At 34.6% G+C, this 17,632-nt stretch overlaps 1 protein-coding gene across 1 annotated transcript; it reads right to left on the bottom strand.

Annotated features, from left to right (window-relative positions):
- Positions 1 to 11,615: 11,615 nt before the first annotated feature.
- Positions 11,616 to 15,789, bottom strand: LOC140746691 (uncharacterized). The gene has a single exon (XM_073078800.1). The coding sequence runs from the start codon at positions 14,214 to 14,216 to the stop codon at positions 12,114 to 12,116; it is 2,103 nt and encodes a 700-aa protein (XP_072934901.1). The 5' UTR covers positions 14,217 to 15,789; the 3' UTR covers positions 11,616 to 12,113.
- Positions 15,790 to 17,632: the final 1,843 nt, after the last annotated feature.

Raw genomic sequence — 17,632 nt, 5'->3', positions numbered from 1 at the left:
CATCACGTCCAGTTTATTTTGGACAAACGCCAACACTTCACAAATAACAATATTGCAATTAGAACATTTCAATATTTTCGATGTATTATCCATTATCACGGCAGAGGTCATAACCTTGCATGCGCGCGCGTTCACGGACGACGCCGGACTCCGGACTGATCAGTTTGGGTTTCGCAAAGCGAGATCCACCGTAGACGCGGTGCAGCAAGTGAAGTCCCTTGTGCAGGATGCAGTTGCCCGGGGTGAGGTTGTGTTGGCGGTGTCTCTTGATATCGCCAACGCGTTTAACACCCTCCCTTGGAGTTGCATCAGGGAGGCACTCCGTTACCATGGTGTGCCCCCCTACCTGCAACGGATCGTCAGTGACTACTTGTCTGGGCGTGCGGTGGAATACCCCGGCCAAGACCGGTGGTGTCGGCGGGAAATTTCGTGCGGAGTTCCACAGGGGTCAGTGCTGGGTCCCCTCCTGTGGAACATCGGCTACGACTGGGTGCTGCGAGGAGCTACCCTATCGGGTGTCGGTGTTATCTGTTACGCGGACGACACCCTGGTGACTGCTTGTGGCGAGAACCACAGGGTTGCTTCTCTCCGCGCCACCGCCGGCACGGCATTCGTAGTGGGCCGCATACGGCGATTAGGTTTGCGGGTGGCGCTCGAAAAATCCGAGGCTGTGATGTTTCACGGCCCACGGAAAGCGCCACCCCGGGACGCACATATCGTCGTCTCCGGAGTTCGTATCGACGTGAGGCCGTCGATGAGGTATCTAGGACTTGTCCTGGATAGCCGGTGGAACTTCGGTCCCCACTTCGAATGCCTGGTGCCTCGGCTACTGAGGACGGCGGCAGCCTTGGGAAGACTGTTGCCGAACCTCGGTGGACCAGAGACGTCGTGTCGACGTCTCTACACGGGCATCGTACGATCGATGGCCCTGTACGGGGCCCCTGTATGGGCCGATGCCCTGAATCGCCGAAACGTCGCTCTATTAATGCGAGTTCAGCGAGTGATGGCGATCAGGGCTATACGGGGCTATCGCACGATCTCGTGTGAGGCGGCCTGCGTGCTGGCGGGTTCTCTGCCCTGGGATTTGGAAGCGAGAGCCCTCGCGTCGCTACGTCAGTGGCGTGAGGAGGCGCACCGATCCTGGGGCCGCCCGCCCGCACAGCAGGAACTGGAGGGGCACAGAGCTGAGTTGCTTCAACGGGCTACCGAGACGTGGAGGTCCAGGCTGGCGGATCCTAGTGCCGGCTTGCGGACAATCGAGGCAATTCGTCCGATTTTTCTACAGTGGTTAGGTAGGCGATTCGGCGTCCTGTCCTTTCGTCTGACTCAGATACTCTCGGGACATGGTTGTTTCGGGAGTTATCTGTGTCGGATCGGGCGGGAGCCGACGGCCAGGTGCCATCACTGTGACAATTGCCTCGATGAGACGGCCCAGCATACGCTGGAGGTATGCCCTGCGTGGAGTGCGGAGCGCAGTGCGCTCAGCTCTGTATTGGGGGCCGACCTCTCGCTCCCGTCCGTGGTTCGCGCCATGGTCGGAAGTGACAGGTCGTGGCAGGCGGTGCGCTCCTTCTGCGAAGCAGTAATGCTCGCCAAGGAGGCGGCGGAAAGGGTCAGGGAAGCTCTGTCTGCCCAGCCAGTCCGTCGCAGGCGCACGGGACGCCGTAGAGCGGCTTTCGAAAGCCGCTCTTTCCCCGTTCCCTGAGTCCACGGAGGCGGATTCGGGGGAATCCAATTCCGGTCTTTAGGGCTCGAGATGTCGTGTGTGCGTTCCGCACGCTCATCTCATGAGGAATATAACTGAGAGAGGCCCCTCCCTCTCGGGAAGTGGCTGGCGTTAACATCAGCGCCGGCCGACGTTGCCGGGTCGCGAATGTAATGCTAACGCTTCTCGCGACCCGGCGTCGAGCGTCCAGAGGAACGCCGCGGAGTTTTAGTCGGTAAGAGTCCGACATATCCCTTTCGTTCCCCCGGGCGGAAGGGAATCCATGAGGATTTCTCCGCGTTAAAAAAAAAAAAAAAAAAGAGTTAGCAAACAAAATACCTAATATATATCATACAAATACCGGTAATTGTTTAATGTACGAAAGTAACTCGAAACATGATGCAACATTAAACGAATTCTCGCCGTGTGATTCACAGGAAATAGCTAAAATAATTGATAGTTTAGATAGTAATACCAGTATGGGCTTAGTAGACCAGTGCCGAAGCCTTTAAAAATGGTAGAAAATGAAAAAAAAATACAATAGAATGAAACTCATTGGAAAAGGAGGGGAATATGATCAAAATGAAAGGAAAAATAAATTACGGTCGATCCGAGTTCGGGAAGTGGGAGGGGGTGAGTTTTTAAGGGTAAAAAATGGTTTATCTTGATTTCCGGCTAATCTACACGTCCTATGCGAAAAAGTTCAATGGCAAAGTTGTAGGTAATAAAAAGATCTACAACTTTTGTATTTGCATTTTTTTCACATAACCTCAAAATTTGGGTGAAAAATTCAAAAAACCAAGTTTTTGGTTTTTTATTTATATCTTTTTCAAAAAATTTTTTTTAATACGAAATTTGGTGAAAACTTACCTTATTATGTCCCAAATACACTGTAATTTATTTGATTAAAAATATTTATTTTTTCGCCTTATTTTCACTTAATATCAAAAAAGCATCCTAATTTTCAATCGAAAATTCTGACGTCAAAATATCAGCTTTTTTCAAAAAGTTTGGGGGCTTTTTGTTTGTTGAAATATCTACTTTCTGATGGTGTAAAAAAAATATACATTACTATAGGAAATGTTCTCAGAAAATGCAAAAAATTGAAAAAAACCCAAATTCGAAATTTTTTTTTATATCATTATGTACAATTTTGAGGTATTTATTAAAATTTACACTTTAATTACTCAAAAAACGTAAGATCTCATGTTTTATTGATAAATGAAAAAGTTGCAAATTAAAATATACTTCAATAATTAACAAACAAATAAGTTAATAAAGTTAATATTTAATAAGACATCTACAATATTTTGAAAAAGTTAAATGTCTATTTACTGCTGTTTTAAGATAATTTATATACCTGAGTGACCTTCGGTAAATTTTAGCCCATTGTAAGTTATTTCATAGAGAAGTGGGGACGGACCTAGGAGGGTCTGGGCCTTACTACATACCTGCTATTTCGTAGCAGCTGTAAAAACCGTTAGCCAGTATTCGAGATACAGAGCAGTGTACAACATCGTTTTTAAAAATACACGTGCAGGCTCAGTTACTCTAAGTGAATTGTGAGAAATTTACTTTATTCAAAAAATCGTTTGGAATCTACATAGCAAGGTAAATACAATCTGTATTTTAATCTATATTAATCAACTTTAAAATAAAAATAGTAATATTTTCTTTCATAAATAGTATGTTTAACATAACATAACCTTAAAAATTAAAATTGAATGATATTTTAGTACAAGAATAAAAAATAGTAATTTCGTTTATTTTATACAAACAAATTTAGTTATACTCATGATAAAACTTTGAAGGCATTATTAATTTAATTTTGTCTTTTCAGATTATCAGTATGGATGGATCTGTTTGTATAATCTGCAATAAGTCAGATGACAAGCAAGTGTATGAAATAAAAAAATCAGCTTTGAATCGTTTAGTGGAGTCTTGCAAGAAGAGAATCGACAATAAATACAATTGGGTTTTTTTCAATTTTTTGCATTTTCTGAGAACATTTTCTATAGTAATGTATATTTTTTTTTTTACACCACCAGAAAGTAGATATTTCAACGAACAAAAAGCCCCAAACTTTTTGAAAAAAGCTGATATTTTGACGTCAGAATTTTCGATTGAAAATTAGGGTGCTTTTTTGATATTAAGTGAAAATAAGGCGAAAAAATAAATATTTTTAATCAAATAAATTACAGTGTATTTGGGACATAATAAGGTAAGTTTTCACCAAATTTCGTAAAAAAAAAAATTTTTTGAATAAGATATAAATAAAAAACCAAAAACCTGGTTTTTTAAATTTTTCACCCAAATTTTGAGGTTATGTGAAAAAATTGCAAATACAAAAGTTGTAGATCTTTTTATTACCTACAACTTTGCCATTGAACTTTTTCGCATAGGACGTGTAGTTTAGCCGGAAATCAAGATAAACCATTTTTTACCCTTAAAAACTCACCCCCTCCCACTTCCCGAACTCGGATCGACCGTAATTTATTTTTCCTTTAATTTTGATCATATTCCCCTCCTTTTCCAATGGGTTTCATTCTATTGTAATTTTTTTTGGTTTCAAAAATTATCGACCCTGGTCTATAGACAGAATAAGTACTAAAGCAATTAAATGTCTTAAAAATGTAATTATTGACAAGTTAACAAACTGTATTAACAAATGTTTAAAGGACGGAGTTTTCCCTGATACACTCAAAATAGCCAAGGTTAGTCCTATTTATAAATCTGGCAATAAATCCGACCCAAGTAATTACAGACCGGTATCAGTGTTGCCTGTTATGTCTAAAATATTTGAGCGAGTCTTATATTATCGATTAAACACATACTTAACAAAAAAAAAATCTTCATAGCGGAACAGTATGGTTTTCAGCCCAAATCAAGAACACTCACGGCCGCAATAGATTTAATTACTAAAATAAAAACTAATATTGATAAAAAAACCTTGCTCTAGGAATCTTTATTGATTTAAAAAAGGCTTTTGACACAGTAAGCCACGTAAAGCTTTTACAGAAATTAAACAATATTGGAATTACAGGCACAGCCCTTAACATGTTTACGACATACTTACAAAATCGTAGCCAAGTAGTAAAGATAACTTCACTAGTACTAGACAAAAAGTAACATATGGCTGTCCTCAAGGCTCAATAACTAGCCCATTGCTATTTTTAATTTACATTAATAATATTAACAAAATCGGTTTAACAGGACACTTGACACTATACGCGGACGACACATGTCTTTTCTATTTCGACAAATCAATTCATAATATGGTAACTAACGCACAAAGAGATCTCGACAAGCAATCAATGAATGGTTCAAATATAATTTATTAACAACGAATACGTCAAAAACAACATATATGACCCAATGACCCATGACCCATGACCGCTCTTTACGTTCCACAAATAACCTTGTCCTCAGCACTCCTATACACTCCTCCTCCTTCTACAAAAAATCCTTTACTGTTATTGCTGTCCGCCTTTGGAATTCCCTTCCTAAATCTATCCGTCTATCTAGTTCCTTGCATATTTTTAAGAACCAAGTCAAGGCTCATTACTTGCAGCTTTGACTTGGTTTCCTTCTTCCTTTTATCCCTTCTTCCACATAACATATTTCCTTCGTACGTAACTTCGTTTGTTCTTACCTCTGTTACGCCATTTACTCAGGACATGTCTGTTATGTATCTATGTATATACTTTGTTTCTGTATGTGTACACCCTACCTTCTCACGATTTCATATCTCTTTAACTCCATCCCAGAGGTTGTCTGGAAGAAATCGCTTCTAAGCGATAAGGCCGCCTTTTGTATACTATCTTATTTATTGTCTTATATGTATCCTTAAATGTGGTGTACAAATAAAGTGTATTTGTTGTTGTTGTTGTTATATGATTTTCAAAACTAAAAATAAACACTTACCAGATTTCAGGCCCCTCTCTTTAAATAATGAGCATATCATACGCTCACATCGAGAGAAATATCTTGGTTTATGGATAGACGATACTCTAACTTGGAAATCTCACATTGAGCACGTCAAAACGAAACTAGTATCACTATTAGGTGCATTACGTAAAATAGCAAATTGTATTCCAAAAAAGGTAGGCATCATTATATACAACTCTTTAGTAAAATCACATCTCGAATATTTAATTGAAATATGGGGCTCGGCCGCAAAAACGAACTTAAATAAACTACAAATAACTCAAAATAAAATTATTAAAGTACTATTTCATCACCCGTATCTTACTCCAACATTACAATTATATAAAAAAACACATTTATTAAATATCCGAAACCTTTACATATACTTTACTTGCATATTTATTAGAAATATAATCAATAGCTCAATAAAATCAAATATACAATTAAATAGAAAAGTTACGAGTCACAAATTAAGGAACAAATATAAAGTCCAACTACCTAAAGTGAGAACGTCGTTTGGAAAGAAATCCGTCTTGTTTAAAGGAGTACAGTTGTACAACAAGTTACCAAATTACATAAAAGAATGCAAAACTCTAACCATGTATAAATTTGAACTTAAGAAATATTTAAACACGCATGTAATGTAAATAATACATACCATTAAACAGCCCAGAGGCAATTGTATAGTCATAATAATCAAATCTCTGTATCTCATTATAAGTAAACTATATGTTTTTATGAGAAATAAATTTCTTTAAGCCTATATATAATATTCCAAAGACCGCTGCGCATAAGTTTCTCAGTTTTCTTATAGATCATTAACTAATGTGCATTTATACTTTATGGCAGTCAAAACACAGTAGTACACAGTACTGCGTGAGTTCGCCTAGAATTGATGGAAAGCTAAATTTGGCAACGTACGTATACTTCTTTAATAACAATTACGTATCAAGTATATGAAATCAAAAGGAAACTTTCATTGATTTATAAAATGAAAATGGAACAATGTAGATGTGAATGCAAGTTTATTTTTAAATATAGTCAATTAATATCCAAAAAAAAAAACAATAACCCTTAAACTCATTTACCATTTCCCTCGTGGGTACACTCGGCCACTCAATACGGTGGTCGTGATACTTATTTGCAGTCAGTTAAATATGTACCACGTAGATATTATACAATTATGAATAATCAAAATTTTGCAACTTAATAAACGTGTCACTTATATCAAGTAGGTACTCTGTACTCTGTAACTGCGTTTGTTGCTACCGCATAGTCCCTTCTATACAATAATAATAAACGCATATACGTAAACCCAGTTTGAAACATTAAAAGTTATCAAAAATAAATTCAAATCTAACCTGTATGCAATTTCTGGCGTACATTAGCCTATATTAACAACCATTAGGTTCCCATATCTATAAAGCCTGACATTTAAGATCAAAGATCCTTAAAATATTTTCATAAGTACGTGTATTTCTATATATTTCAAAGTAGGTGTAACTTTAGAACAATTAGGATTTACTTTTTACACCACAGACTTTAACCAAATGGACAGATTTACCACAAGAACTGCCTTGCAAAATTACTTTTAAGACACTTCTTCACAGAAAATGCACTTATTTTGAAGTAAACACCTCAGTTTACAATGTTAACAAGTAATTTGATAAGAGTAAAGTTTGTTCACAAAATTTAAGTATATCATTTTCAAATGAGTTTGCCCTTACATCAACGACATTTATCTACCCCCATTTTTACTTATTCTACCAAGATGAATTCACATATGACAAAATAATGTTTTAACTCACGGTTTTTATTCCTGTGTCACGTATGTTCGTACTTACGAATCGCCGTTCATGATTGTGAGCTGGTTCTTGTACACTTCTGATGAAATCAAAGTCATCTTGAAGGTCTTGAAGTCATGTAATAATATAGTCACATAAACGGTACAGAGTAACGATATAACAATTATACGTAAGTTAGTTCACACTAGTGATTAGAAGTATTATAACTACACAAGTATCTCCGTTGTTCGACTGCTCTTGCTGAAGTCTCCGACCAGAATGTCGCTCTCTGTTAATTCGAGCGCCGCCAAGGTGTCGTCCCCACTTCACCTACCCGCATCTGTTTTTAAACTGTAGTATCAAATGAGTCACTTATTAGTTTAATGTAACGATATGAAAATGTGATATCGTTAATATCCAAGCTTCTTATTAACGACGATAACATATGCAACAGTAACTGTTTACTCACAACTTTATTATTATTAACAAAAGAATTAACATAAAAAACATACAGATATTAAATAATAGTCATCTTGAAGGTCTTGAAGGCGTGTAATCTTATAGTCACATAAAAGGTACAGAGTAACGATATAATAACTATACGTAAGTAAGTTCACACTAGTGATTAGAAGTATTATAACTACACAAGTATCTCCGTTATTCGACTGTTCTTGCTGAAGTCTCCGACCAGAATGTCGCTCTCTGTTAATTCGAGCGCCGCCTAGGTGTCGTCCCCACTTCACCTACCCGCATCTGTTTTTAAACTGTAGTGTCAAATGAGTCACATATTACTTTAATGTAACGTTATAAAAATGTGATATCGTTAATATCCAAGCTTCTTATTAACGATGATAACATTCGGCCGTCCTGCTCACACGTTCGTCCTCGATCGTGTATGGTCTGATGCAAGAGCTGCAAAAGAAAATCAGTTGTTTAATGCCCAAGTCCAGAAGAATTACACATTTTCTTGTAATACCGACTCGCACGTAAGAGGCCCGAACTGTTTATCAAAAACATGGTTTAAACTTTACGCATTTTCTTGCAATACCGACTCGCATGTAAAAGGCCCGAACTGTTGATCCGAACCAAGGCTTAAACTAGGTGATGTTCATATAGAATCACACTAGTTGTGTATTACCCCGGTTATAAATCTCCCCCAACAGTGTTCACCACGGATTTCTGTTGCGGACATAGTTCATAAGGACTCTTTACATAAATGTTATATGCGCGACAGGTATTGAAGCGAATGCATGATACCATTGTTAAATAATAAAAAACACGGTTATAACTAGGTGATGTTCATATAGGATCACTCTAGTCATGTATCGCCGCAGTTTTTATACCTTGTTTACGATAACATTCGGCCAGTGCTCAACTCAAATTTACTCCAAAAATGCAATATTCACTTAGTGTCTTCAAGGTACTCGATGCCTTGGGTCAAACCAACCATATGCATCACCAAGAGACACCCGCGAACATCACACTGCTCGAGGCATCTGCACTAATCCATCTTAACTCCAGATAAATAAAAATCAAACCACAAAGTTTCCTACACCTACAGTAATGACAACATCTAGCTGCCCACTTTATTTATGCCTGGATTCTAAGTCCAATAGTTAAATCTCTAACAACTATTGATTCGATAAAGTTACGCATCAGAATAACGACGTTTATCTTATTAGTGCATTTCGGAATGCTCAACAACCTGTTCAATAACTGTTATACTGATAGATAGATAGATCTATAGTTGGCCACTAAATGAATCTGTGCGACTCAAAATACTATTATAACATTATTTTATTACTACTTAGTACTTCTTTTAATTATTACAATGTTATTTTATACAAATAGTTGCCTTTCCAACGTACGTCTTTTATCAACTGATGAAGCAGTATCAAAATAATAATATATCGTTTATATTTGAAATGAATTATATCAAAGTTAAAGACTAAATAATGGTAAACCATGAATTTCACGCAATATTACACGTAATAAGTTGTATGAACCCATTTTTTTTACGTTATTTATCACAAATTCAAATTATTTTTTTCAAAGTAGGGCTACATAACCCACTTGAAAGTCAGAAAGAAATTTCATTACATTAAATTGAATTTATATTCAGTTATAATAATAAATACTATTACATGAATTTCAAAATTTAATTAACAAAGCTTAACGGACCCATGCGTTCACGTCAGCGACATACTTGTCAATTGTGCAATAAGCTTAACTACTTAACTTTTTTTTTTTATTTCACCAAAAGTTTTAAATTAAGATTCCCATAAGGAAATTATGGTTTGGGCTATTTTATTGTAAAAGTTATGCATTATACTAAGAAGGATTTGTTAGACTTTACGTAAAACATCGTTTTTTTTTTTTTTAAATATCAAATAATGTTATGGAAAGAATAAACACATTAAAATGGTCCGTTAATCTAAACGGAGTTTAAACAGAGCTTGTCTTACATTGAGTTCCTCGGAAGCGGATTTTTTTCCGTAATTATCAAACGGATAGTGTTATTGAATACATACTCGTAAACTACCTACCAAGAAAAATGACTTCAGAAACCGGCCATTATTTAACTATACTTATTTGTGTCTACAACTGATAAAATATTTTTTATATCACGGCGTGCGTAAATGGACGTTTTACGCACGCTTCGCGTGCGCAAAACCCCCATTTCCGACCCCGTAATATAAAATTTTATACAACACGCGGACGAAAAATGTTTTTCTGACTCGTGTGATTGCAGTCCTCGCCTGCGGCTCGGCCTGCAAACTCACACTTGTCAGAAAAAAATTTTTCGTCCTCGTATCGTAATGTACTATTTAAACACGCTTTTATTTTTGCCACGCTTTTATTAACTTGACCTGTATGTATGTAACGGAATATTTGAATCCGATTTTTACCTACTTTGAACGGTCTGATTAATTTAAAATTTTTGAATACTTATGACATGACATGATTTTAATAATCTTGTCCAATTTTAAATTGGTCTCATCAGGATCGTCAGATTTAAAACCATAACTGTTTTACATAACATGTGGCTCCTTATCAATCACAACCTAAAATTTCTATGACTTGAAAAAGGTATTTTAAAATTGATCATGATTTTATACCAGCCAGCCAAACAAACAGCTAGTTAAACTATCTTATGATGCACCTTATTACCGAACAATTCATATTTATTATATGAAAAGTAAATTATTGTATAAAAAAAATCGAAATGTACCTATGCTTATATTTGATTATATTATTAAACAACATTATTATTCATTTGGCTATGATATACCTATAATAAGAATGAAATCTTCACGTGTTTACATCGAATATATTTGAAAAAGAAAAATTTTTGTCTGTCGGTTTGTATGTTTGAAAATGCATTAAAACCGAAACTACGAAGTTGATGTCAAAAGTATACACTTTTTTAAACATTATATGCCCAGGTAATGGAGTATTCCAAATTACCAACGTACTCCGTGATCTTGACAGACAGCATTGTATAATTCAAATTATATTTTGAATCCACATGAACAAAGTCGCAGGCAAGACTCGTTTTAAAAATGCAATTCAAATTATATTCTGAATCCACATGAACAAAGTCGCAGGCAAGACTCATTTTAAACATGGTATACAAGAGACTATCTAAATTTATGTAAGCTTCAGTGACCGTTTCTCACTTAATACGTATAATAACTTAATTTCTGTAACTTGTAAATAGAACTAAGCTCAAGTTATAAAAGCATAAATTTATTATTATTATTATTATTTTACTTAAAATTATTTATTCTGAATCCCATACAAAGTGGATCCCGTTTATCATTTCGTAAGTGGCTCACATAATTGATAATATCGATAGTTTAAGCGTCTTGAGACGCTTCAGGGTGAATCTACTCAAGATTATTCTTCACATAGAAAAAAAAAATCTTATAAAATATCCCGAGAATAGCCTTTATTTGAAGCTTAGTCTATAAATACATCAAATATATGCTGTGTTATAATAAAGTTATGCTAGAAAACACAATATTTTCGAAAATATTGGCAAATATAAAAATGTTGGTGTTGGTAATAATGACGATCTATGAGGATAATGACGTTGTTGCTGATTATAATGACGGACTGTTGCCGACAGTGACGAATGTATTGAATGTATTATGAAGTTCAATTATTTTGATGTTAATAATGAAAGAAAATGCAAGAATAATAAACACTATTTATTTCTTTAATTATATTATCACAATTATTTCTTAAATTAGGTAAGCATATACATATTATAGTAGATATTAGTAAACTTAATATTATTATCTGACAAACATTACTAAAAAGACTGATTATTAGGATGAAGGTCTTCATCCTAATAATCAGTCTTCTTAGTTTCATTAGTTAACTATTAATCAAATAATCATTTGGTACAGACATTTGGTATATAAATCAACAACGTAGTAGACTTCACATGATAGATTCTTGAGTATCCTATGTCAAATATTTAAAAAATAAATCAAAATTATCAAACTAAAACTACACACAAACTACAACACCCCCACAAATATTTTCATTGAATCATTCTTCCTACCGAGCATTTTTACTGACCGTTCTTTATTCCTAATATCACTTTTTAAAATCAATCAAAACTGCTTATTTAGAGATATTAAAAATAGAAAAAAAAAGAAATAGATTTAAGAAAAAACGTTAACATTTTAATATGTTTTTGAGGTAGAAGGCTTACATAATATGTTCCCTTGATTATTTAAGTTTTTGAGTGTTATATCGGATAAAATTCTAACTTTTTGTAGCTGTGGCGGATTTATTACATAATATGCCAAATGTTTTCCGTGCATGCATATGTCTAAAAAAGAACATTCAGTACAACTCATCTTTCTCAAAGTTATTCGAGTTTTGTTTGATTTATCCCACAAAACTTGATGCACTAAAAGTGTGCCCTTAAAAGGTTTAAGACTTTTGGGAATTGAGTTGGATTTGGCTACTATATCTTCTTCTTCTACTTTCTCTACGATAATATTCAACTGTTCATTTTCGATCTGGTTTTTAATTATATCATAGAATTGATTATATGTTCCTACGTCCCTGCCAAAAAGAACCGTCCTATCTGCTGTTCGTTTTAGCGTTGCGCCAACACCGTCTGGGGCACCCTTACCGTGCCCTGCTTCTGAATAATTCCAAGTAATTTTACTTAACTGCGAAAAATCTGTATATAATTGTGTGATTATAAAAAACATGGTCTTGTTTCTATACTGAGACGACGGCGAGTCCGATACAAAGTGTATCGTATCAATTAATGGGTTCAGTTTGATAACTTGTTTTAACAACGGGACTAGATGAGCCCATACGGCTGACGCATCGTGACGCAAACAATTACTTATTGTACACATGGATGTTGGGGTTACTTGACCAGTATCAAAGTTGTGCGTATATACAACTGCAGTGTGTAAGCAGACTTGTTGTCTGCTACCTCCGAAGTGGAAGGATTGCACTTCTTCTGCGTATTTTAGGGAATAATTTTCCGAGAAATCTATGTGTACCAAAGCTTCTTGAATGGTTATATTATTCTTTATATCTTTGATAGTATGATACTGTCCGACCATTTTGTATGTGTGCTCTAGAAATGGTATTATTTCTTTTTCTATTTTAACAATAGCTTCCTTACAGTTGATATTAATGTTCTTCTTCACGGTTATTTTTTGTTTTTTCTGAATACCATTTTTGGTTATGTTTTTAGATATTTTGACCCATTGAAAATATGTAAAAGTGTTGCTATCATCGTTCTTAAGATTGTATTCTAGACGATTTGATCTGCAGGTATTACAAATTCTTTGTAAGCAATCAATATTTCTCGAATCACAACATAATTTGGAGATGACCTGTTCACTGTTTTTCTCTTTTAATATTGATTGCTTATTCATCGCAGATATTAATAATTCCATATTAGTATGAATACTGCACTGACATGTTTCCCTGTTGATACTTTTCGGAAAAAGAACCCAAAATGGCCGGTGCTTGCAAAAAAATGAATAATGTACTAGTGAATTAGTCTGTGAACAAAATTTTTTGTGTAAGTCTTTTAAAGGTAAACATAAATACCTTTTCTGCATGCGGACTTTATCGCGGGTAATAAATTCTTTTTTACCAGCGCTTATTACGCTATGTACATCTTCTGTATAAAAGTTCTGTATGTGTTCGATTAACGATAATCCCGTTTTCTCATTTGTGTTAATTTGTATTGCACTCTCTTCAATATTTGGTTCCTGTCGTAAGTTTTTTATTTCTTTTATTTTTTTCTTTAGTCTCTTAATTTGTTTACGTTGGCTCCTGTCTCTTTTTTGGTAATCCGCTATGATGCGCAATAATCTTTTCCGTTTTTTCAACTCAACATAGCGAACTTGTTTAACTTTTGCATAAGCTTGTGAAATCTCACACAATGGGTCAACTTCTTTGGTATATGGGACTTCAGTATCTGTATGGTTTTCATTGTTCTGATGTTCTACAACAGCTTCAATATTAACTTTCTCTAATAAGGGATCAACTCTTTCTTCACTAGCTTCTTCCTTTTTCTTTTGACGATATCTTTTAGAATTTTCTTTCCATCTTTTCCTTTGTTCCTTTATTTCACGAAAAGATTTTTCTTTTTTTGCTTCTTTTTGTTTTAGATATCTTTCTCTTCTCTTTTGTTTTTCTATTTCTAATAACTCCGGATCATTTTTAATTTCGTTATACTTTCGTTTTTTGCAAATTCTCTGAGCCAGTCTTCTATTCTCTACATATTTTTTATTTTTGGGAGGCATATTTGGAGGGCCATTTACGGGGGTCAGTCTTAGTTTTTACGATCTGCAAAAGGCATAGTAAATTAATATGTAATATCAAACAAACAATTTCAACATGCGCACTATATATACAAGCTCTATTGTTACGTTTCCCATATCCAAAATGACCACTACACATAGGTACATAAATTAAAATTTTAAATGGTTAAATGAACAAACTCTAACATAATGCTCCTCTATCCTCTACTTCTCCAGTTACATGTATATTCTAAGCAAACAACATAAAACTACGTAATTTTTTAGATACTGCCTAAATGTTATAACTACTCATGAAAAAAGTTATTATTACATAATTATAACAAATCTCTTTGATTCCATTCATCAACAATTGTCGCTCCGTCATCATTTACAAATTGGTACATATCTAATAAGTGCTCTGGATTACTAGAGTGCATTATCATGTGTACGGATTCATATCGATCATGGTTAAATTCTCTGTATAGTTTCCAATTCTCTTGATCTTCGCAAAGTGCTTTACAGCGACCATCTTGGTGTGTGGCAAATATTACGTCAAACTCTTCTAATATATAAGTAAAGCGGTTATGGTTTACACTATGTCTATTAGTGTCTATTATTAACACGTAATACGTTAGCTTCATCTTGGTAAAGTTAAGTTAGTTAATATAAAAATAACCTTAAAAAAAAAAATGTATAAATATACACATAATATATAAACATACACATAATATAATTTATATTCAAAATCGTACAATAAAATCATTATTGGCAACAATCGTCATTGCTCTCAATACAAATTATCATTATTAGCAACAGACGTCATTGTCGTCTCTTGCAATGTTGCTAATAATGATGTTGCCGACAGTGACGAATTCTGGAAAGATCGCCGCCACGACCGATATACGTTAATAGTTACAAAAAACAATCACTGCATGTCATTTGTTTCAAGAATACTTCACCATCGTTAATAAATAAGGGTTAACCATGCACACATAATTAAGATAAAGCTATATATAAGAATGACGTTTGGGATGCTAAACTTTGGAGAATGATATTCAATAACTTACGGTCGAAAAATAAACGTCCTTTCGCTCTGATGAGTGGCGATCGACTGAGGCACGAGGGGGGCTCGTCTCTTGAAAGAAATGCGACGCTTCGGGCGCGTTCCGTTTTCTCAGAATTTAGCAAAACAATCGTGTTGCCGATAATGACGGATTTTTTTTGAACATTTTTTGATTCAATTTCTAATTGATTTACGACTTAATTTTTAAATATATTTTGTATGAAATACCTTGAGTATTTAATAATAAGTAATATAAATACACAGACGGGTCTACTTTACTGATCATTTTTGATTCATAGCATAAAATATCCAAAACCTAGCAATTGGGACATCTGAAATATTGCCGTTTTTGAGAGTTTTTTTCTAATTGTTCTTATTTTTGATTTATAATCACGGAATGGCTTTGATTGCTTCTGCTTCATTTATTTAGGTAGCAGATTAAGAAGTAAAACTCCTGAATTTGTTTCATAAAGAGGAGTATTAAGGCAAGACATAAATTTTGAGCCTCTTGAAGATCCACCCCTCAACGTTTAAGGTACAAAACTTCATTTACCAGTATTTGATAGTGCCCAATTTTCAAACAAAAAGCACGTGTAATGTTTCAAATTCAAATTTAAAGTTTTCAAATTAAGAGATGTAATGAAATATTAATACAAAACGAAGCGTTGCATAATTAATTTAAAACAGATATCTAATATTCTGTATAAGTGAGTCAGTCAGAAGTAGAATGGGAGACTTTTTTTTTTAAATGTAATATTCCAAAGACCGCAGCGTATAAGTTTCTCAGTTTTCTTATAGATCATTAACTGATGTGCATTTATACTTTATGGGTGTCAAAACACAGTAGTACACAGTACTGCGCGAGATCGCCTAGAATTGATGGAAAGCTCAAATTTGGCGACGTACTCCTTGCTTCTTTCATAACAAATACGTATCAAGTATATGAAATCAAAAGGAAACTTTCATTGATCTATAAAATGAAAATGTGAACAATGTAGATGTGAATGCCAGTTTATTTTTAAATAAAGCCAATTTATATCCATATAATTATAAAACCTTAAACTCATTGACCATTTCCCTCGTGGGTACAATCAGCCACTTAATACGGTGGTCGTGATACTTATTTGCAGCCAGTTAAATATTTACCACGTAGATATTATACATTTCTGTACAATTATGAATAATCAAAATTTTGCAACCTAATAAACGTGTCAGTTATATCAAGTAGGTATACTGTACTCTGTAACTGCACTTGTTGTTACCGCATAGTCCCTTCCATACAATAATAACAAACGCATATACGTAAATCCAGTTGATTCAACATTAAAAGTTATCAAAAATAAATACAAATCTAATCTGTATGCAATTTATGGCGTACATTAGCCTATATTAACAACCATTAGGTTCCCATATATGCCTCTCTATATCTATACAGCCTGACATTTAAGAATAAAGACCCTTAAAATATTTTCATAAGTTGGTGTATTTATATATATTTCATAAGTAGGTGTACCTTTAGACCAATTAGGATTTACTTTTCACACCACAGACTATAGCCAAATGATCAGAGTTACCACAAGAACTGCTTTGCAAAATTTTTTTTTTTAGACACTTTCACAGATAATGAACTTATTTTGAAGTAAACTCTTCAGTTTATAATGTTAACAAGTAATTTGAGAAGAGTAAAGTTTGTTCACAAAATTTAAGAATATTGTTTTCAGAGGGTATTAACATATCATTTAATTATTAGTTAATTTATGTAACAATTAGGACAATTCGTTCCAGTATTAAGAATTATCGGTATGCACAATTGTACTATATATATATTTTTTTAAATTGAGCCTCCAATTATAATAGCAACAATAATTATATTAATCAATTATATCTTGTTTTCAACATACTAGTCTCAATCTATCCATTTAAATACTTTGCCCTTACATCAAAGACATTTATCTATCTTCATTTTTACTTATTACCGAGATTGAACTCACATATGACAAAATAATGTTTTAACTCACGGTTTTTAGTCCTGTGTCAAGGATGTTCGTACTTACGAATCGCCGTTCATGATTGCGAGCTGGATTCTTGCACTTCTGATATTAAATAATAGTCATCTTGAAGGTCTTGAAGGCGTGTAATCTTATAGTCACATAAAAGGTACAGAGTAACGATATAATAACTATACGTAAGTAAGTTCACACTAGTGATTAGAAGTATTATAACTACACAAGTATCTCCGTTATTCGACTGTTCTTGCTGAAGTCTCCGACCAGAATGTCGCTCTCTGTTAATTCGAGCGCCGCCTAGGTGTCGTCCCCACTTCACCTACCCGCATCTGTTTTTAAACTGTAGTGTC

This window comes from Epargyreus clarus, unplaced genomic scaffold (assembly GCF_041222505.1).
Source record: "Epargyreus clarus isolate Ecla_fem2 unplaced genomic scaffold, WU_Ecla_fem_2.2 ptg000013l, whole genome shotgun sequence".
Lineage (NCBI taxonomy): Eukaryota > Metazoa > Arthropoda > Insecta > Lepidoptera > Hesperiidae > Epargyreus > Epargyreus clarus.
This window is presented reverse-complemented; position numbering and strand designations above follow the sequence as displayed.